Here is a 23,496-nt window from a genome sequence, read left to right as displayed (position 1 = left end):
ACCTTGTGATTTAGTTTGAATTTCACCTGTTCTAAGTTTTCATTATGAAGTTTAGCATTTTGCTTAAGATGATAAAATGTAACTATCTGTTTTGGAGATAAGATGCTAAACTGTTTTACTGTTAAGGAATATGAACAAGTAGCTGGATTTTAATCATGTTTCAAGTTACTTAATGTAAGTTCTTTGAAGACTTAAATGAGATCTACGGGTTGGTAGGAATACAGATGATGGTGATATAGGGAATCTAATGTAGAAAGTAAAGTCATTCTGAATATACATTTGCATCAATACAGTTGGGGGTAGAGAGAAACACTTGTATTGGGCTTCAATTTTTGGATGCTTTGCATCTTTTCACTATACTTGAGTACTCAAATAAATCACAGAATGGTTTGGGCTGGAAGGGACCTTAAAGATCATCTAGTTCCAGCCCCCCTGCCCCAGGCAGGGACACCTTCCGCTAGCCCGGGTTGCTCAAAGCCATGTCCAACCTGGCCTTGAACCCTGCCAGGGAGGGGTCAGCCACAGCTTCTCTGGGCAACCTGTGCCAGGGCCTCACCACCCTCACAGGGAAGAATTTCTTCCTTGCATCTAATCTAGACCTACCCTCTTTCAGTTAACAACGGTTACCCCTCGTCCTATCCCTACACCCCCTGATCAAGAGTCCCTCCCCACCTTTCCTGTAGCCCCCTTTAAGTACTGGAAGGCTGCTAGAAGGTCTCCCTGGAGCCTTCTCTTCTCCAGCTGAACCCCCCCCCAACTCTCTCAGCCTATCCTCACAAGGGAGGTGCTCCAGGCCTCTGATCATCTTTGTGGCCTCCTATGGACTCACTCCAACAGGTCCATGTCCTTATGTTGGGGGTCCCCGAGCTGGACCCCGCACTGCAGGTGGGGTTTTCTGAGAGCAGAGTAGAGGGGGAGAATCCCCTCCTTGTGCCTGCTGGCCACACTGCTTTGGGTGCAGGCCAGGATACTGTTGGCTTTCTGGGCTGTGAGCACACACTGCTGGGCCATGTTGAGCTTCTTGTCAAAATGGAAAAGACCTTTAGTTAAATGAGGTGTCTTCAACAGAAAAATGTTAATAATTTTCTAACAGAAAGCCAGGGTCAGACATAGAAATGTAAAATTAAAGGGGAAAAAATGCTGCATCACGCTGCACCACTAGAGAGATTCTTTTAAATAAAACTGGGGTAGCTTATCTGTAGTGGCATGCAGCAGGTTTTCTTCAAAGCTGATACTTAGATTTTCACTAGGCTTCCCTTTAACAGAAGTAGTTTTAAACCTATGTATATTTATGATACTGAATTACAAGGTGTAACAGACATTTAAATTTGGTCTTTTGCATAATTCTGCAAAATTGGTGATGTAGTTATGGGTTTTGTGAAACAGCAGCAATTTAAGCCTACTGGAGTGCATTCAGAGCTGCTTTGGCTGGCATCTCTGCTCAAAGCATAAGTATGCCAATACAACTCTGAAACTGAATCCAATATGTATCCTGGTAGTATCAGTTTCTTATAGCAAATGTATGAAGAAAGCTAGTTTGCAAATGGGCTTACTTGTTCACACATCTGGTAAAAGCCTATAGTTATGAGGATAGCTGGATGTCTAAATTAGTTCTCAGTTAGCTTTCTTGCTCCAGTAATAATTTGAATGCAAGATATTAACATTAAACATTCTAACATGTTAAAAAAAGATTCGGGGAAAATATCTGTTTCTGTGCTAAAACCTGTTTTTTGTAGACTAATAGGAACTATCACTTATTAAGTGAACATCTGCCTGCAGTTAATAAAACAAAGATACGGCTGATGCAGGGATCATACACATGCATTGGTGCAGCCTACATAATAACCATAAAGACCCAGTCTCCTAGCTGTTGACGGTTACATTAAACAATGTTGGGCCAGACACTTCCCTTACATAGTTCAACTAATAACCATGGTGTTCCACTAGAGTCGAATGAACTCTTCATATTCCCAATGCATTTCTATGGCTTCTACCTTTTTGGGGCATCAGCTTCATTGGCAGAATGCAGTGAGCTACTTAGCCAGTAGAGATAATGTATATTAATTTTTAGTTTTATTTTGTTGGGTGCCTCATGAATTACTATGAAATACAAAAGACTACAGAGCCAGGATACAAGCTTAATAATAAGAGTAAATAATTTGAAGCATGGGATCTGACAGGAGGATGATGTGACAGCCTTGTGAAATTTTAAGCAGGCTGGGTTATTCAGAAAAATGTTCGAAGAATAGCGTTCTCATCATAATGACTAGGAAGATAACTGTTATAAAAGCCAGTGAAGTAAAACTAACATATTCATTAAATGAAAAGCCAGTTATTCTATACAACAAAAGTATTACATGCTGTATTTTTAATGTAGTTTCTTCTCAAAGCTGCCCTGGACTTGAATAATTAAAACTTTTAGAAAATCAGTGCAATGGCAAATATTAAGTTATTCCTAATGTGTACGTGGAGTATAATCTGGTTATGAGAATATTTCTGTTATGGACACTCAATGGGACTCGCTTGCCCTGGTATAGGGTAATTATTGGTTAAAGTAAAAATCAAACCCTGGCAAAGGATGAATGGACCTGTGCATGAAACTGTCACCTGACTGTTAAGCACTTTCACTATGTTCCCAGTTCTGTTTACTTTGAGTAGCTTAGGCTTTTCCTGCTGTCACCATGTACTTTGCAGAAGAAAGATTTTTGCCCCTGGATGGTTAGGCTTGGTCCTTACATGCATAACTGAAAACCTGGAGTGGTCTGCAAAGTTTTGTGTATTGGGTCTTAACATCCTTGCTGTAGGACGAGGGGAGGAATTAGACTGGCAGGGGAACAAGCTTTCTGGTGGCACTCCTGTGACCTCTAGAAAGCATGTGCTCCAAAGCTGCAGTTTAGTTGTGTAGCCATCCATCAAGCTTTATGCTGGAAGCAGATAGTAAGCACTTAGCAGAACAGGCCAGAGGTGAATGTACGGCTGAGAAAGCCAAGTAGTATCTGTTTGAGTCTCCTACACAGTGCATGAGATTTGTTGGCTCTGTATACTGCTTTTCCCAAGATTTTGCTTCCTGTTGGCTTTTGATTAATAGCAACTTTTTGGGAGTTGATGTGAACTTGCACATTTGGTCCGCTGGAAAGATGTTTAACTAATTCTTGAGGTAGAATGCTCAAAGGAATTCTGTTTGTATTTATGTAGTTAAACAAGGAAGTATTTGTATCTGCACACACTGAAATAAGTAAGGTTGGATTCTTTAAAGAGTTAAATTAAACCTTTTAATCAATGTGTCAGCCTCTCTACCACACTGTCTGAAGTCAAACCTGATTTGCATGAATAACAAAACATGGAAGCTAATAAAATTGTGGGTTGAGCCACATGCATCTTACCACCCAGGTATTGGCTCCACCGTAGCTGAGTGAACACCACTCCGTGAGCCTTGCCCCTCTTGCTCTGAGTCAGTACTGCCGAGGTAAACAGGAAGCTGCTGTAGTCCTTTTAGAGCTTTTACTCTGTTTACTCAGCACTCTGTGAAATTAAAATAAATACAGAAAGCAATTTTTACATTAGAACCTCCCCCACTGTGGAACTCCTCCTGGCCCCCCAAACAAGCTCCTCCAGCCACTGTCACCAGTGAGAGGAGTTGATGGCTCACATGTGAAATGGGGATACCGGTGTGGGGGGAGCACTCCTGCTTCTCCCTGAGTGAGCAATAAAAGCTTTTTTGCTCTTCGCAGGATGTCCCACCTCCCAGTGCCACAGCGGTGCAGTGCTGCAGGACTGTGCTTCCTAGGGCTCTCCTTAGGGCGGTCCCCCCCAACAAATACAGTGACATATATAGAAATCAAGTCACCTGAGCTGTGCATCTGAACACAGTCCAAGGACAGACTATGCAACTCTAATCCAGCGTGAAAGTAGATATTCTTGAAGCCACCTAATTGATAAAATTCCAGATAAACCTACCAGTATACCTTGAGATTCTGCAAGCAGGACTTTGGCAAATGAACTCATTGTCATGGGGCACCACCCTGGTACAACACAGCCGTGATTATCTTGTACTGCCCTGCTCATCCCAGTTGAAACAACGCTATGCATACAGGAGGGCAGGTCCCAGTTATAACAGTTGGGAAGATCAAAGCAGATGTCCCAAATAGGTTAATTTGAAACCAATGACCATTCCAGTGCTCATGTTAAGAAATGAACAGTTGACTGCATGTCTTATTTTTGTCATCTGAGCAGTTAATTGTTATAAATCTGAGCAGTGCATTACACTAATAAAGTTTTGCAGTATCAGCACAAAGGTGCTTTTTGGTACATACTGTTGAAAAACCAATTTTGGCCACAGTTATCTGCTGTGTTGCAGCTTTTGCTGGTTTATCATGCCTATTATAATAAAGAGTGTTTTTCTTTAGCCTGAACTGCCCCAGGCATGTGACTACATGACTATCTCCACTTTAAAAAAAAGTTTATATTCCCTCTGGTTTGTAAATAAGTTCAGAAAATGGCTGTGTTCATACCTAAAAGGAGAAAAATAAAAAAAAAAGGAAACCCAAAGAGACTCAACTGTAGGTTTTCAAAATTATTTACAATTCAGATGTGATTCAGGGAGATGATTTAGTTAATGTGCTTATTTTATAAATCAGTCTTTCAATGTTTGCAGAATTGCTGCGTACCTGTACTCGACTGGATGAAGCTGTTGGCATAAAAACATCTAGTTCGATTATATTGGTTAAAAACAACAGTAATAAAACAAGGTCCATGCCAATTTCTATAATCTGCCCAAAGTCTATTCTTACAGTCTGTTAGCAGTTGATGAGATGTGGACAGGTACACCCAACAAAGCTGTAGTTGTTCAATAATTTATTGAGGAAAAAAAAAATATGTTTTCATGTGTAGACTATAATATTCCTTATTATTGCTGGAGTGTGTTAGTGCATCACATTGGAATTAAATTGGTTTGTATCCAGAGTTCTTACAAATGTGCTAAGCAAATGAAAAAAAAAAAATGTAAGTTTGGAGTGACAGACAAGAGTGTCTCTGTAGGTAATGTATTATTAATGAAATGGGTATGCTGGGGCATAGATGTTTTTATTTTTTAATTATATCTCTAAGTCAACCCAAAAGAATCAGTTTATTGAGATTGTTTCAGTTTCTTTACATATTTGGGAAGGATAGTTTTGCTCTTTCTAAAATAACATAATTTTTAGAAAAATCATGCTGTCATCTGTATATGAGAGCTGGCAAACTCTTAGAACTGTATTTATAAAGAGGTTTTTTTACTGGACTGTTCAGGCATTTAAAAATTATGCTTGTACATCAGACTTCAATACCCAGGAACCTTAAAAAAGGTTTATTGGGGCAAAATTTTAGAATGCATAAAAACGATGAAAAAATAACACAAGCTGTTACGCTGCAGTTACAGCTAATCCTTCTCTAAGACATACGGTGGGCACTGTCTTAAGTACAGGAGAGAGAAAAGCAATCTCGGGCTAAGCGGTAAAGGTCATTGCAGGGTTAGAAAGACTGTCAAAAATAGTTACTTGGTGACCTTTGGGATTGTTACTCCTGCAAACCTTTTCCCCTCGATCAATTATTTCAGCCAAGTTTAGGCAAAGCGTGAATGGCAGCGACCGAGCAGCCGGTGCCCTGCTGGCGGGGCCGGGCCGGCGGGCTCCTGGCTGGTGGCCCTCCTGGCTTTCGGATTATCGGCCACTCAGGAGATTCTGTGTGAACTGCTTTGCTATTAATTAACCCGGTAACAGAAAGTTACTTTTTCTTCATCTTCTAAAAGTAGTGGACTACAGGTTGGAAACAAATCACTAGTTTTTGATTGTTCTGATTTTGTTAAGCTTTTTCAATGACTTTTATTTTTAATGGAAAAAATAGAGCTATCTTGTGTGTGTATGGATGAAGATTAGGAAAAAAAAAGAACCTTAAAGCTTTAGCAGTCTGGAAAAATAGGTTATGACCCAAGTTTAACATATTTAGTATATTAAAATGTGTAGAAAGGTTTTATGATCTTAATGAAAAATCAAAGCAGAAGTCTTAGTGGTAGACACATAGTTCTTAATTCAAATATATTGTACTGCACAGCAATATTAACTATTTAAGACATTTACTATCATTTTATTAGGTAAATGTTTCCTTTGGCAATGTTATTTCAATCAAATTAGTTACTGAAAAGTAAGTATTCTATGACAAAAAGAATGTTACAATTAACAGAGTTTTATACTGAATTCAAGGAAAGACTCAGAACTAATAGTTTGGCATCTCCTCTCGTCATGCTTTGTGATTGCTGGTGGTAGTGTTATTGAGGATATTTTTCAAAGATAAGTCACGATTTATTGGGGTGTAAATGAAATGATGAACTATAAGTATTTTCTTTTAGAGTATCTTCCTGCTTGTAATTAAAACATTGAACTGATTACGTGACCATTTGTTGTTGGGAATGAGATGTTTCCAGGCATTTGAAAGTGCTAGTAACATCATTGGAGATTGATTCAGTAGATGCAGACATAGTGGATTTGTTGTAACCTATACTCTTCAGTTAACAGTGGAGTGGTAACTAAATGGTGTTTTAACGGGAGCAGTTTTATTCCCTGGAAATTCCACAAATACTGTAATGATTTCTACATCTTTAATACTTGCAAAAATGTATTAATTTATCCTTTCATCCTTCAGTGTTGTCTTGTTGACTTAACAATTTAAATACTAAGTAATTTGAAAATACTGCTATCCTCTTCATTTTCTGCATAGATAAAAAGAAGCAAAACCTGCAGCTAAAAAATAAGGTTAAAATAATTATTTTTCTTCTCTTGATATTTGCTGGTACAACTGAATCCAGTGATATTTTGTGGGAGGACTGTGTCTCTACAGAAAAAGAAACCGTGACAGAAGTAACAGATAGCATTAAAATCCAGTTAGAGACTAGGTCTTCCAGAAGGCATAGTAGCAAGTATTTGGTCCTCTTGTGTAGATAACAAAGAAAAATTCTGTGATTCAGTTTAAGACTACTGAGATAATTTTTTTTTCTTCCCTTCCCCCCTGCAATTTTGTATGCATTAGTGAAATAGCAAAGGTTCAGGTGCCCAAAGGAGCGAGTGATAGCAGTTATCTCCTGCTTGTGCTACTAAATGCACACTTGCATGCCAGGTGATTAGATCTGAGGAGACAGTGTAGCCATCCTGTCCTTGAGATCTGTGTATCTTTGTGGAAAATAGAGTGGCATGATACAGGGAAGCGATACATGGAGAGTCTGGACTAACCAGCCATTAAACTGCTTTCACCAGCTAACTTGAACTGCAGAATCGATGTGCCCTTAGTCTACTGATGGGACCAGCCATCCTTGAATTGGCATTGTAAAAGGGTAACTGGAGGCTCCAAGAGTAGCAGGACTGCACAGAGAAGTCATTTTCCGATAAAACCTTCTGTCACAAAGTCATCAACCAGGGCTACTGCTGGGGACAGACTTTGGCCTTAAACTCTCAGGTTAATGTTTTAGCAGTATTAGTCTGATTAGGAAACAAATACCTTCATTTTATCAAGAAGGGGGGAAAGGAAGAGCTAATTCCAGCTGGTGTTCATGTGCAGCTGTACAAAGAGGGCAGTGACTGAGCAGAAAGGAATTCACTGGGGTAATTGTGGCCTGTCAGCATGGTTTGGTGCTAAAGCCTGAGATTCCAAAAGTTGGGAGGCAGGGGAGGGAAGTGAGCACTGATGTCAGCTAGAACAGGACATGGCTGGGATGGCATTATTGTAGTATGCCACTGGTTTTACTTTCTCCAAAAACTTCAGCTGGCACCAGTGTAGTGTGTACCACACGGCATCAAAATGCCGTCTTCTGGCAGTGCATATGTGAGACACTGGTCCATGCATAGAGCTTCTGAGTCATGCTTTCTGAGATTCATCTCTTTGGAAACCAGATGGTAAGCTCCCAGTTGACTTCAGTTTCTTACTTAGTTTCAGGATGATCAAGGAAAAATATTTGCAGTCTGATGCTATAGGAGAGGCAGTGGCATTTTGTCTGAATTGACTGATTTTCAAACTACATATTTCAATTAAAGACCATAATAATGTTTTCTGTTGTTTTAAAAAACAAACCAAAACCAAACACACACAAAAAATAATCTTCTTGTTCCCAAAGGGGTGGAGACTTCGGGGGCATTGCAGCTGTGGAAAATCTTGTGATCTTTGGCCATTAAGATCCCAGTTGCTCTGTAGGATTTTGGGGGAGGTGGTATGCAAATACTCTCAGAGGATCCCTTTTCCAGGGACATATCAGGAGGAGGAACCAGCACCCATCCTTTTCTTGTAATGATGGTGAAGGAGGGAGGAAAAAGTTCACATACGCATAAATGCCGCTGTATTGTACAGGTGCCAAAATTGATTTTAATACCGTATGGACCTGTGATAGCAAGTTTGGACTAAAATGTATGGTATTTTGTAGTATTACAGGTAAGATGTATGATTGCACCAACGCCTTTGAAACCTGTTTTTAGTGGAGAAGAGTGACAGATATAAAAGCTTTATTATACATAAGGACATTATACATAAGGACTGACACAGCCAAGGTGAAACCTGCTGTAATCTCTTGCATTTCGTTAACTTGCACAGTAAGTACATACAGATGCAAACTGCTTATACAATTTACAGATCAAGAGTTAGTGTGCATGGATGCTGCTCAGTGAAGGGACTGGAATGGGGGTGAAGAGCGACTAAATGTTGCCATTGCAAGGCCTGTCCTTAATCCACCACAGTCACAGGAAATTTTGCTACTTGTCCCACAGGGAACAAGTCAAACTTAGAACAGCTCTGGAGACTACTCAGTAAATCAAATAAGGCAGGTAATGTCTTAAGATCAAGTCAACCATACTACGTAGTTAAAAGTATTGCATTTCCTTGAGATTATTTCTTGGAACATTAGGCCGCAGCCACCAAAAAAGCTGTGGGGCAAGCGAACACTAATTTACAGTTCATTAACTACTTTCAGGTATTTGCCCACTGTCTCTGTAAGTAGTGTCAAAAACTTGTGCACATGAGCATGATCTGCTCTTAAGCACCTTCTCGTCCTTATTTTGTTCTGTTTAGTAGCTGTGCCTTTTTAAAAATAACCTTTAAAATATTAGTGAAAATTAATACTGATGCAATACGTGATCCTCACAGTCAAACACTGAAGCAAGTTTTATTTTGGTAATGTTCTGTTATTTATCTTACAAGAATGCTGATGTCTTTCCTGACTCCTGAAAGTGAGCGTAATGTGTATACCCTGCAGACATCTCGCCTTCCCGTAACCTGTATTGTGTTACAAGCGTTCAGTTGCTGTCCAGGTGAGCGGGCTCTAGTTCCTGTCTCGGCCGCCCCTCCGGCCCCGCTGTGCTGGCTGGGCTGCAGGGAGTGGGGCCACGGCTGGTCCCCGGCTCCAGAGCCCAGAGCAGGGCGGGTGGGGGGAGCTGCCCCGGGGCCGGGCCCCGCTTCTCCCAGCACAGGAGCTGATGGGAGCAAGTGTTGGGGCAACTGGGATCTCCCGCAGCCTGTAACCAGCTCTGGAGTCAGTCCTTCTAGTCACGTTGGGCTGAATCCACCTCTGTCCAAGAGTAGACTGTAAGAACTGATGACTTTTCCCCCAGAAATCTTTTTCTCAGTGTTCTATTTCCCTAGCTGCGGTTTTTGTGATATTAACCTGCTAGTAGTTTCCATTCCTTTAATACATCTTTGGTATTTTTAGTTCTCTGTATGAAATGTCTGTCCTGCTGCTAGATGCTCAATATTTTTGCTTTGCTATTTCCTAAAATCTTAAAGCACTGCTTTTTGTCTCCCTTAATATTTTCTTCATGTTAAATTTAAATAATTTGCCTTTTATCTTTGTCCCTGTAGCTGCTTCTGCTGTCTTCCTTTAATTTCCTTTCTGAAATACAGTCACATCATTGCAGCCAATATCTCTGTTTTTTCTAACATTAGATATACAAGAGCTATTTTGGAGCACTTTTGTCTACTATGGCTTCTCAGTTTGATTATCCCAGTCAAGGACGAAAATTCACACTAAGTATTTCTGCAATATTCTCTACTGAGAACAGCAGACTCTTTCACTTTATAGAAATGTGTGAAAGATTCCTGTAAGTGGATTATAAAAGCTTGCTATTTTGATGGATGATATCATTGCAAAAAGTTGTGTGTGTTTTTCTTTTTTCTTGTTAGATGGAAAAACTGGTACAAATTATGCATGTATGAGACTAGTGATATGCCTCCACTGGTAGAGAAGCATTTGATGTCAGGCGTAGAGTAAATGATGTGCAGCTCTTTCAGTTTTGTGACATCTTTCATTAAGGTGATGACTGTATCATTTAGTATTGTATTCATAATACTAATCTGAGTAGATATGCTCATGTTTCCAAAACCACAAGGATTTTATGCAATCGTAGTCTGTCATAGCTGAAAAGGGAGAGAAAAGGTCGTGCTTGTGATCATTTGACACTCTTACTCCCTTGTGGAGGCTGAGAATCCCTTCTGCACTGTAATGGAGGATTGACGTTTGCTACTGAAAAAAGCTGTCAGAGATTCAGGATGGCAGTTTTCTCCTTTGTGGGAACCAAGAATGATTATTTATGGCACGTAGGTGGTTGTAGTTTAGACAGTTCTGATGGAGAGAGAGAAACAAGGCTCTTTCTCAGGGGCAGAATATACAGTATTTTCTGATCCCTTGTTTTTAGTGCTTTATTTTTAGACGTACTATTTTTAAACAGCTTGAAATACAAAAATATTTGCTTTTTTTTCCGAGTTAAAAGAAAACCCTGTTGTGACACAGCATGACTCAATCTTTTTATAGCTACGTCAAATACGTGTTGCTTAGGATAATGTAAAAATATAGACAATATTAAAAGCAAAAATAAGAAACCAGCAGTTGCTATTGTAACACAAGGTGGAGGGCAGCAAAAAACAGTGTTCTGTAAATAAATCTCATCAATATTTATTATTCATTCCAAACAAAACAATAATATGCTTTAACAGTATCATACCGAAAGTAATACAGAACTTAAAGACAGTATTTAGTACATAGAAAGTATTTTACATCCACTCTCTTGGTATTAATGTAGCAATTGTCTTAATCTGTTAATGAGTGGGTGTTACGGGAGATGTACAAAGTGAGAGTAGAATTAATTTTGTAGGTTCTCTAGAGATAATGTAGTTGTTGAGGTGGAGAGGACTGCCTCTAGCCAGGTGGTGACTGTGTATGTGCTCCTGAAGCAGTACGATTGGAAACAGTGGGCTCCTAGCTCACAGGGTCATCTTGTGACTCATAAATATTATTCTTGTCAGTGCAAAGCAGATCTGATTTTGAGCCTGAAACAGCCACCAGATGAATAATAACAGCTGACAGCAATGCAGTACACGCCTTTAATTCCAGCTTTGCCAGCCCATCCTCCATTCCCTGTGCAATGCCAGGTGCTGGGTTTGGCGCTCAGGGAGGGCCTGGAGGAGGCCTGGCAGCCAGTGGGTTCAACACTTGGGTTTCCATTTCTGTGGCTGTTGATGTGGTTTTGTTTTTTTGTATTTTTCCAAATCCGCCAAGCTTGTCTTTTTTCAGCTGCTTAGGCATTGTTAGTGCTGACACAAAGACTTTCATTTGCTTATTTATTGTACAGTTAGAATCACATCTTTCACCGAGAAGACCCGAGAGAAGCCAAGTTGCTATTTGCTGACACCCAGGCTGCACGGCTAGGCCCAGGGATCGGCTGCAACCTCTGAGCCTCTCTGTTCGCCCAGTCTGACAGTGCCACAGGGAAGCTCTGTTGGAGTTACTGAATCCTCACTGTGGCTAGTGCTGACCTGGAGGTGTGGGTCATCTCTACCAGCCCTTGTTCTGCTGGCTCTGAAGTTCCTGGTCAGTCCAAGGAGACCTGACCTGTCCCTGGAGCTGGTGGAGGGGAAAGCCTGTTGTGTGAAGGGCAACAGAGGACAATTAGCAGCTGAGGGAATTAGTTTGAGTCCTTCCCGTAAAGCAGGTTCAGGTTATGGTGGACACTAGGTAACTAGCTCAGGTATAAATTGTCTCCAGGTTAGAGTACTGCATTTATATCTGGATGGTAGAGAGCTCTATCTAGAAATAAAGGTTAAATTCTCAAGGAATACGCAGTAAGAAGAAATTATTAGTGTTTGCAATGTGAGCAATTGAAAAGCATTGTAGTTTTTAAGTATATATCCTTGACCTTTATGAAATATGCAGCCTGGAGGAATAAGAAGAGTTGCTTTTACAACTGCTATGGAGTTCTTTCAGATGATTCAGATGATTTATGACAAGAAGATTTTATTTTTTTTAAAAAATTTCAAAACTATAAAAACTGTTAGCTGGACATGGTTATAGTACCATTTGGAAGTGACTGAAATTGATAAATTCAGATTTGACTCTGTAGTCATCACTCATGCTTGGAAGAGCAAGAACTTGGGGGTGGATGGTGTCCTGTAGAAACAGCACTCTCTTCTTTTGTTGCCCAGACCAAGGAGGTGTGCTAGCCACTGTGCGTGGCCACCTTACTGGTGTTAGGTTCCTGGAGAAGGGACAGTAAGAGCAAAACTTAACCACAGATGCATTTAGGCACTACTAAAGCTGGGTCCTGTTTCTAGATCCTAGGGAGAAGTCTGACAATAATCTGGTGATGATTTGCTGCTTCTCTGTATATTTGCATGTCAGGCCATGCTTTAAGGGGAAAAAAGTAGTTCCAAACTACTGATAGAAGCTGCCATTTAAAATATGATGCAGTATTAATGCAAACGACTTAGTGCTACCACTCTCAGCTGTCTTCCATGCTATTGCCTTCTTGGATATTTAGTCTGCTGCCTTTTTATTAAATCTCTCTGCATCCTTTTCCATTTGACTGTATGTGATACTGTTGTAGTTGGATTTGATTACAGCTGCACGTTGATGCAGTGTGTAAGCACTGGGGAGAGCTGCTCTCAGGGCAAGTCGAGCCTTCCTGGTGCTGCTCCTCTTGCTTGCATGCTGGTTTGCATTGTTTTTGGGAAAGAACCCTTTGGTCTGGTAGTGTGTGTGGCTTAATCACAGTCAACAACAGTCACTGACTTTTATAAAGCCTGCTGTTTGCAGACTGTGTGCACATATTCCATGTGTTCTGTGGCTTTGTGAGCTTTGTCCTCTTGCTGAATTTACTGAGTCTGATGCCATAGCTTCCAATGGGAAGCTTGATTGCTTTCCCACTCCCATTTCTTACATGTTTTCTGTGGCTTGCTCTATTATCTGATACTAAACCACATTCTGTATAGCTTTGGGAAGAAAGTAATTATCTGTATTTATTTTGATACTGTACCTTTTTGTCCATCCTGCCAGTTCCTTTTTCCAAGTGTAGTATCACAAATAGCTGATGAGTACACTGAAGGAAATTATGCTTCTCTGTTGGACTTCTCCAGTAACCCAACCTTCAACTGATTTTTTTCAGTCACATGCATTTCAAAAAAAGTCACAATTTCAAAAAAAAATTGGTTCCTTCGTTTTCTCAGTGCTTCCAGATTACTGCTTCCATTGTGCAAACATAAAATTGACAAGGTTCATGCAAACTAAGCTAGTTTAAGCTTATTATTTTATTGAAGTTCATGTAAGGTTGTGGGTGTTCAAGAAAACTGCCGAGATTGTGTGTTTTCAGACATATTTACCTCTGCTGTACTATATTAAAAAGCATTCTTTTAATTCAAGTTTAATTGCTCTTCAGTGTTGTTAGCTGTGATGGAGCTGCATCAGTGGCAGCAATGGTTGGAGACTTAACAGAAAATATACATAAAGCCTACAAATTCTGTGATGTCTGCTGTAGTAAAACGGGTCTGGTTTTAGTGCAAATTAGTTTAACTCAAGATTAAAATCCACTTGGTCCTTAGTTTTTATGTCATTCAAGTTGAGATGTGGCTAACCTATAGGTTTGACTAATATTTGCTAATATGCATTATGAATTAAATCTGTGTGTTCATTATTTTTTGTTGGGTTTTCCCACTAATAGATGCAGTGAAGTTTGTGGAAAAACGAAGTCTGAGATGAGTTTAATGAACACTTTTAGCCAACTCAGCTTAAAATAAGAACCTTGTGCTCCCCTGACTCCATTTGTAGTTCCCACTCCTATGCCTGGTGTTGGTACAAATGCTTGACTATTTACATGAGGAGACAATTCGGCAGATGCACTTTTCTGTAAATACAGTTGCACAGGTCATTTGCTAGTGCGGAAGTGTGTACACACAAAAGTGTGTAAATTGCTAATGTCCCATTTCACAATACTTGAGTGCAGCCAAAGCATTCAGAGTACCTAAATTTCCTTATTTAATCTGTAAAATTATGTGTTAGTTTATTCTGCAAAATACTTTGTAAGAATAAATTGTTTGTATTCTGATGCATATGACTTGATACCATAACATACATGAGAGCAGTGTAACTAAATCACATTGTTTGAAATTGTGGTATTAAAAAATGAGGGGAATACACAGAATTGCCATGTTGTTCGCCACATCTTCCTTTACAGCATACTCGATAACTTCTCAGTGTAAAATGTGTTAATTCCAGCATCACTGATTTCAGTATTGTGTAAACAAAAACTGAAGTATAAAAAGGCAGGAGGGCAGAACTCTGTTAGCATTATCTGCCAGGCTACAGAAAATAGGTTTGGGTTTGGAGAGCAGATTTCTATCTGAGTAGGTGTATCCATAGAACGTAACTACTGTTCAATTCAGCTGGAAAAAAACAGATTTTGATTTCTAGTGGTAGAGCTTGAAATGTCACAAGTTTTCAGTAGCATCCTGAAATAGTAGTCTCTAAGTGTGGGGAGAGAACATCTATTTAGATGTCAGTCATGGTGACTAACAGATCAAAAGGGACTGTTAAGACATGCGGGCAACAAGCTGCGTAACGTAATCTGCGGAACATCACTGAATACTTACGCATCAGGCTCACAGCTTCCATTTGAGTAACGGCCTCTGTGCAGGTTTGACTTAAAAGACTAAAAGATGGAGAATCCCCTGTACCCTATTTAACAGTTCAGGCGGTAACTATCCTCACTACTAATAGTTGCACTGTAGGAGTGTCATTTTTTGCATTCTTAGCTTCCAATAACTGCATCTCAGTTGAAATAATTGTTTTTTTCTGCTAAATTTAGAAATGTCTGCCATCTGAAATCCCTTCTGTGTGTAGACATTCACAAAATCCCATGGAATTACCTGCTAATTTTTGAGGGCAGTGCAATTCTTCAGTAGTTCAGAGGCAAGTCAGTTGATGTAATTTATATATGTTTTTATATAATGCCTATATCAAGGAATAGAATTAAGTGAAAGAAAAATATTTTGGAAGTTGGAATTTGAATAGATGGTTTTCAGTTATTTAATGCTAATGAGAAACATAGTAACTTTTTTTGATGCTTATTGTGCTTTCCTGCAGGGCAGCAAAGGACACTACAGATATCACTGGCAGAGCCACAATGTCAAGCACAGTGGAGTGGACGATATGGTCCTTCTTTCCAAGATCACAGAGGATTCCATAGTGGAGAACCTAAAGAAACGATACATGGATGATTATATTTTTGTATCCTTTGTAGTGTTGTTTTTAGTGGGGCCCTGTGGACTTGCTGAGCCAGTGTGAAACTAATGATATGTACGTGTTCTATTTTAGCAGATTGCTCAAAGATGCTGAGCGTTTTATGACAGTTCACCTGAGATTACACAAAATGCTTTGTAAAGTGAGCTAATTATGAGGGTTGAAATTAAGATCTGAAAAATTAAGGGGTTTTTTTTGATATTTGGAATTGTTCTTGTCATGGTTGAAGGTAGGCCTGTAGCTCATACATTTACATATCTACATGACCTGTGAAGCTACTGCAGTAATGCTGTTTCTAAGAGCAAGAATTAATAGATTTAAGGTGTATATACGTGTCTTGATACCATGTTGTCTTCTATACCTCCCAAATTCTATTTCGTTCAAAATAGCATTTCTTCTGTGACATAACCCCATTTGCAACTTACTCTGGAATTGTTACTACTATGAATCATGGGCTGATGGAAACAGGTGAACATGCAAACCTCTGCAAATCTACGGTGTTCACACTTAAAATTTTTTTTTCTGTGATTAATGAAAACATGAAAGACTTAAATACCTGAACATGTAACCTAACAAGAAACAGATTTCAGCACCAAAAGTTTGCCTTTTTTTTTTTTTTTAATTTTGTATGAAAGGAATTCCTTGAGATAAGAATAGTCACTATTTAATTTTAGCTCTCACAATGTAACATGAGCTGCAGTAATGAGTTTGGTAAACATACTAGTCACTAGACAGTGATACTGTTTCTTCTGCTGCTGTAGCTAGGTTGTCATACTTCCTAGTGGTACCTGTAGAATAGTTCCTTGAAGAGTTTAACTTTTTTTAGCAGAAAGGGAAGGAAATATAACATCTCCTGGCTATTTCCATATATTCAGATAGTTAAGAGCTAAGTAGCAGCTCAATTTAGCAAGGACCAATAGAGGAGAATTAATGTTGCAGTTGTGTTGACATTTCTATCCCAAACTGCAGAGGTTTTTAATATGTGTGTGCACATGGGTTTGGATCCTCTGTTGAGTAAAGTACCACAGTATTATTAAATTTGCCTTAGAGAAACATTATAGAGTTGCACAATATTTGTCAAAATACAGTTTTGGGGCAAACTATAGTGCTCTTGCTGTTAGTAACACGAGCACTTTTGTCCGTGTGGAATGCTGCATCTTCCATGAAGTACATTCACAAAGTCTTCAGTACTCTGTGCTGAAGAAATGGTTTTATGCTTTTTTTTCTTATAAAAATAAGTGAGCTTAATATGGAGGTGGACTTTCTACTGAAGCAGGAATAAGTATGCTTTCCAAGGGGACTTGTGGTCACATGAGGGATCAGAGTCTTATTTTAAAGCATTATAATTCCTTTGTGTAGGGAGAAGAGACTTCTTTTGCAGTTCTGCGAAGGCTTTTCATTCTAAAATGGAGATCATCTCTTGAATCTTCTGATTGTTTGTATGTCCACTCATGAATGAACATTTGTCTGTGCTGTGTTGCATAGAGATTACCAAATCGTCCCAGAAAATGCTGGTATTGTTTACCAGCAGAAAACTGTCACTTTGGATGTTTATACTGACACAATGAATGCTTGATTTATTATATTTGAGACTCAGATGTTGTCACTCTTCTTTGCATTAAATTTTAAAAATGTATGAAGAGAGCATTGCAAATTAACAATACAGAAATTATGTTCACTGAGTTATACTTCTTCTCTAAGATGTTACCATTTTGTGGTCTGACACCACAATAATAGATTCTTATGTAGGATAATCCAGCAGCATAAATTTGTTAATTTTCCTACTTTTGGATGGAAAGCTTAGATAGTGAGTTTGCCTACAGACAATTCCAGATTGTTAAATGAAACCTGCAGTACAACATTTTGGACTCATTGGCATGGGTACGCTGCTAACTCCCAGCTCAATGAACCAGTCCTGCCTGTAAAGCAGTATCAGTTGCTTCATGTATGTATACTGCAATTCTAACTCCAAAGGTTTCTAAAGTATTTTGTAAACGTAGGTACATGTGCAGCTGTATGCAGAATGGTGAAACACTAACATTAAAAGTGTTGCAAAAAAGCTCTCTGGCTCTAATAATAGCTTGAAACGGAGCTGCTTCCTATAGGGCAGCCTGCAGGATAAGGCTTCTAGGGACTGTTAATAGTTACACTCATAAAGTCACACCACATACTGAATTACCAAATTCCCTGAGCTCCCCCACTAGTACATGCAACTGAGTAATTGTCCAATTTTGCTCAGCTGTGGCTGTTTCCGTCCGACTGTGCATGCTCAGCACTATCTCTGTGAGATCAGAATGTCTCCCTATACTATGTTCTGTAAAGGTCAAAACAATGTTTTCTAATACTGACAGTACGACCTGCTCAGTTACAAAGGAGTAAAACAATTTAAATATGCCATTTCCTTTCTGTATTTTTATTCAAGGTGTGTTGTGTTTGGGCCTCTAATACATGTTTCTAGACTTAGCTTGTCCTAAAATAAATATTTTTATAATATCCCATTGAATGATATATTTATATTCTTGTAAGCCTGCTATAATTTAATTTTTGTTAACAATTGTTGTAAACTGTGGGCTTTTTATTATTATTTGAAGCTGTGCTGCATTATGTAATAGATGCAAAAGTTATCTGGCAGTCACTGGTGGTAAGATAATACTTTATGAAATTGTAGTTACCTTAACTTCTTTTGAATACAGACGTATATTGGCTCTGTATTAATCTCTGTGAATCCTTTCAAGCAAATGCCATATTTTGGGGAAAAGGAAGTTGAAATGTACCAAGGAGCAGTAAGTAAAGCAGTCTAAAATGTACTGCTGTATTCAGGGGCATGTAAATATTATCCTACATGGTTAAACTCTTGGAAGCATTTGTTCCTGGATTTTGGTAGTGTTGTACTAGCCTGGGAGAATTTGGCTGATATCCATTACCATATATTGAGTCTTCAGATTGAATTCCCTGGAACATGGGATTAGTATTTCAAGAAAATAGTTGTATTGATTAACTCTAGTCCATTTCAGGTTTCTCTTCTTGACACATCCCTCCTTCTGCAAAGGCAGTTTTTAAGCTATTGTATGCTTGAAGTGTGGTGCACAATACAAAATGGCCATTAGTAGATTTGGAGACTATGACTTGAGAACTCTCAAACTGGACAAGAACAATAAAAAAATTAAGATGCCAAAATTAGATGACACTTCTGAAAATATAGGTTGAGGAATCGGCACAAGGAACTTAAAATCCAGTTTCCTGCTCTGCTTGAGTTGAGCATGTCCATAGATTTGGGAAACCATTCGGTTTGAATGATCTCAGTGGATGAAAATGAGACATACAGCACCAGGCTCTGTTTAGCAGTTTAGGTAGTTATTGTTAGCATATGACCACTGGTGGAAAAGGCTTAAATTATGTGAGTGTCTCTTAGACAAGTAATATATTCCAAGCACAAACCATTTTTAAACAGGGTGTTTACAATACTTCAGGAGAAAATTATGGATGAGAGAAAGATCAGTAACAAAACCCAGAGACCTTGGTTTGTTTTTATTAAATGAACAAAAAAATTCCTGGTGAAAATTCAGTATAAAGTGGGATTCAGAATTGTTTTTCCAGGAAAAAAATCCTTCCAATTTAAATAAAAATTTATATGGCTCTTTCTGTGTTGTTTAATGCTGTGTTGAAAAATTATTCTTTATTTCCCCTCCTAGGCACAATATGAAAACCCTCCACATATTTATGCTCTTGCGGACAGCATGTACAGAAACATGATTATTGACAGAGAAAATCAGTGTGTCATTATTAGGTAAGAAAAAAATGTGTAAAAAAATTTTTATCATCATCTTTTGATGTTTTAACTTCAAGAAGCAGAAAAGTTTATTTTTTTATTATATCAATAAAAATCTTATGTGTCCATGACCACTGAACATTTAGGGGTTTTCTAGGATAACTAAGTACTTTCTGACCCTCCCTTTTATTTTCCCATGAAAACCTGATGATAGCTTAACCACAAGAAATCTTTTTCTCACATAGTCAGCTTCATGCCCAATACCAAAACTGCAATATCTTGAATGACTACATGAGAGGGATGGATTGACAACTAGAGCAGCCACAGATACTGTTAAATCTGACATTCTCACATTGACTGCGTTTATCATACTATGTTTTTAGTACTATATCTTATTTTTCCTCTTTTAAAAGTAAATGTACTTTTTCTCCTTTTGGAATTTTACTTGCATTCAGTCAGAGACAAAGGGAGGAGAGGAATACTGGAAAAATAATTTTGTCTTTGCTATTAATCTATTTTAATTATTAGGCTGAGGGAATTCTCTGTAGAATTATAACTGAAATTTTTTAATGACGGGCATTACTGAAGTCAAAATCAAAGTGAGTTTTGGGTCCAGGGATATGCTTTGTTCACATCTGTGGATTTATGGATGATGTATGGTAAAAGAAAGTATGCAGAGAATGCAGGATATTTTTGCTGGTACACTATATCTCTTTCCTTCTTACATAGAAAGCTTTGGAGATTCACTGTAGTGCACCTGGAGCTGCACTTCACCTGTGGCAGTGGTCTCCAAAGTGGGGTGTGTGTGTCACAGGGGCTGTGCAGTGAAATCCATTGGGGTGCAGGAAGAAAATATTAGACCTTCGGTAATGGGTGTATGTAACTTATAAATCAATAAATTATATACATACATTGGGAGTGTGTGTTCAGATATTTTTTTTTATAGATAGTGTGTGTGGTCAGAAGCGTTTAGAGACCGCTGGCCTATGAGACTTTCCCAACAGCTAGGGAAAAGAAAGAGGAGAAAAAGAAAAAATAGTTTGAAGGGAAGCTGTCATTATTTTATTAATAACAGCTTTTCTTAAGCTTTCTGTCATTTCTCTATGGAACATGCTGAGAGGCAGCACTGTGAATTTAACTGCTGTTGAATTTAACAAAAGAGATATTTCAAGACAGTGTTTTTTTTGTCCAGGAGGCCCTCTCTGGTCGTCTTCCCGGGGTGGCTGCGTGCCCTGCAGTGTCACGCCCCAAGGGTGCAGGATGTCAGTGGTGATCAGATCGGATGCCTTGTAACTTAGTGCACTCAATCCCTTAGGCTGGAACCTTCCAGGAAATGATGGATGGTCACTGATGTTTAAGCTTAAATGCCCTTGTACCAGCCATTTACTATTATAAAGAACTGGGGTTAGTATGTGGGTCTTACATGTGCAGGTGCTCCATGTGCAAGTGTTCCTGTACCCTACTGAATGATCCAGTGTGAAAATAGATTTCATATTAATATATCTCACTGATGAGCTGTCATGAAAACTTGTGAGGAATAATTGTTTGAACATTATATTCACTGTTTTATTTCTTTGAGTCTATGCCTGGGGGTTGTCCAGGCAGGGCTTTACTGGGTGACGTGTTAGAGTGGAAAAGGGCACAGGTGTGTCCTTAGTATCAGCAAAGTATATTAGGCATGTGGAAACTGTTGATTTTACAGGTAGGAAGGTCAACCAGGTGTTAACAGCTTGCTACACTGAGCTGTACTTCTATAAGGGCCTCCCTATTCCTGGGCCCCTGGCTACAGCATGGTACCATATGAAACAAAATGCCCAGAGCTCATATTCCCATGTCTCATATATCTGAATTCCCTGAGCTCAATCTCCCTTTTGGAAAACAGATGCCTGTTGCCATGCTGAAGTTATTAGTCCCATTTAGTCAAATTCAGACCTCTTAGCAATGGGTAAAATTGGGATTTATTTTGCTTTTTGAACAAAGTAACATTCCAGAAGCTGGGATGTTTCGCGTGAAGCTAAATTTATAGTGAAAACCTTTAAACTGTGGTGAACTGTGATAAAAAACCAGTTTTTGATCCATTGCTTATGCCCCAAAGTGCAATGAATGCAGAGGGTCACATTTGCAGAGAGCTGAGATGCTGACTTACAGATTTAAATTCACATATGAGAATTCTTGTGCTTGAATGATGGGTGATGCATTCTTTGGAGTGTTTGCATTTTGTGCGTGCAGAGTGAATTTTCTCTCACTGTGTGCACAGTGTATTCAGAATCTGCTGGAGTTAATTGAAATCTACTGCAAAGCTGAAAGAAGAAAAATCATGGTTGCCAGGGACGTTTCAGAGCGTTCCTTTCTACACTTTCTACATATTTTTCCTATGATTATTCTTATTACAAACACCATAACAACTGTGGACTTAGACTTACAGGTAGTTTTCATGATGGTATTTGATTTTCTGGGATGCTTAAAAATTATTTTTATGGAATCGAGTAACTCAGCCATTCACAAAATCTGTTTGGTTGATATTTTAATCCTTTTGAGCACATTTCATTTAAACTCTTTAGATACATACTGTATCTTCTGATCTTAATGTTATCACTATTTCTAATGACTAGAGCTGACTTAGGAATGAAGTTTCTTCATGTTTGGAATTTGTTTGCTTACATTTTTTTTTTCATAGACCAGAAGGCACTGAAATCGCTGGCAGACTAGAAGCTCCCAAGATGCTGTAGCTCTTGAGTGAAATCAATATTCTAGCTAGCTTCATGTCTACTCCACACCATCAGTTTCACTTAATAGCTGCCAAGGACTTTACCATTTCTGCCCCTAAACTGGTGATTCTCAAAAAATTGAGATACAGTTCTGTCTGTCTTCAGTTCCACAGAAGACTGCTGAACCTAAGCAGTTTCAAGTGAACCTTTGTGTTTCAGTGAACCATAGTTTTTGCCATAAAAATTTGTCCTGTGGAAAATGAGTGATGATAACAGTATGTTACTATGAGGTGCCTAATTGCTTCTCTACTTCACAACTAGTCTGAATTTGGAGTGACTTCACTGAAAATCACTCTTGGAGCAGAAAGAACAGCAAGCTAGCACAGAAATAAACCCAGGTTTTTCTTTCTTTTCCTCCCTCAAGATGGCAGTTTTCCCCCCTAAGGAAAGGTTTGCAAAGAGAGAAGGTAAGAAGTAAGGTGTAGACTGGACTGAATCGGAGTCAGATTAAAAAGGCTGTGTCTGGCTTATGGTGCACATGAATGGAGACACAAGGAGGATGGGGAAGGGGTTGGTGCACACCTGTGTCTTCTGCAGCAGGTGGTTTGGGCATCTGTGGCATCTGCCTCTGTACCTGGGAGGGCTCATGCATTCCTAGACACAGATTTCTAGGCAGGTGAAGGAAGGTTCCAGCAGTGTCCTCCTGTAGTCAGGACCCTGTGTCTGTGTGAGGAGCACACACCCTTTTGCCAGGACGTTTAATTCCAGAATTCCAAGTAATGCATTTAGACACTGATAGAAAAAGCTCATCCTCTTCAAAAAGTCAGTAAATGAACTGGGAAGGCAGATCCAAAAGAAAATAGAGTTCTCTGAAAGGCTGAATCTTTTTATTTGATAATACTGATTTTAAAAAGAAAAACTGTTACCAAACAACCTTTCCAGGGCCAGGGAAGCCTGTTTCTTTAGTGGAGTGATTGCAGCATATATGTGTATGCATTAAAAAAATTACATGTACGCATGTCTAATTATAGCTGAGGAGCCATAAGCTGTTTGGAATGGCTGCTAACAGTGTAAACAGTGAGGTTATTCATGGGCTAGATTCTGGCTGGCTGAATGCAGGTGCAGAGCCTGTGCTTAGGTGGGAGGAGGGAGCAGTACCCGCAGTTGTCTCCCCTTGTATGCACCGGGCAGAGTTACAAAGGGAATTTACTCACACGAGTAATGCAGTTACGCTGGAGTTTGATTTCTCAATAAGTTTATGTTTTACTGAGGCATGATATTTAATTGAAGCTTCTATTGAACCAAGCTTGTAAATGTCTACTACACCAGACTGCTGGCATTTCTTCCACCCTTGAAATGGCCGCCCTTCCACATTATCAACAAGGAGTTGTCCAATCAAGATTTTAATTACAAAGGATTGTCTGTTGTGGCTTTTAATTCCTTCTGGA

General features: G+C 39.1%; 1 protein-coding gene across 3 annotated transcripts in view; it reads left to right on the top strand.

Moving 5' to 3' along the window:
* Window positions 1–23,496, top strand: part of MYO1E (myosin IE) — a 95,277-nt gene that overhangs the window by 20,173 nt on the left and 51,608 nt on the right. For all 3 annotated transcript variants that reach the window (XR_012630372.1, XM_074880223.1, XM_074880224.1), the window contains exons 2-4: window positions 15,416–15,559; window positions 18,265–18,354; window positions 19,264–19,358. Coding sequence is in view for 2 of the 3 variants with exons in the window: in XM_074880223.1 (XP_074736324.1) it covers window positions 15,416–15,559; window positions 18,265–18,354; window positions 19,264–19,358 (329 nt within the window). In the remaining variant the exon portion in view is untranslated. The remainder of the gene's footprint in view (window positions 1–15,415; window positions 15,560–18,264; window positions 18,355–19,263; window positions 19,359–23,496) is intronic.

Source organism: Strix uralensis, chromosome 11, assembly GCF_047716275.1.
Source record: "Strix uralensis isolate ZFMK-TIS-50842 chromosome 11, bStrUra1, whole genome shotgun sequence".
Lineage (NCBI taxonomy): Eukaryota > Metazoa > Chordata > Aves > Strigiformes > Strigidae > Strix > Strix uralensis.
This window is presented reverse-complemented; position numbering and strand designations above follow the sequence as displayed.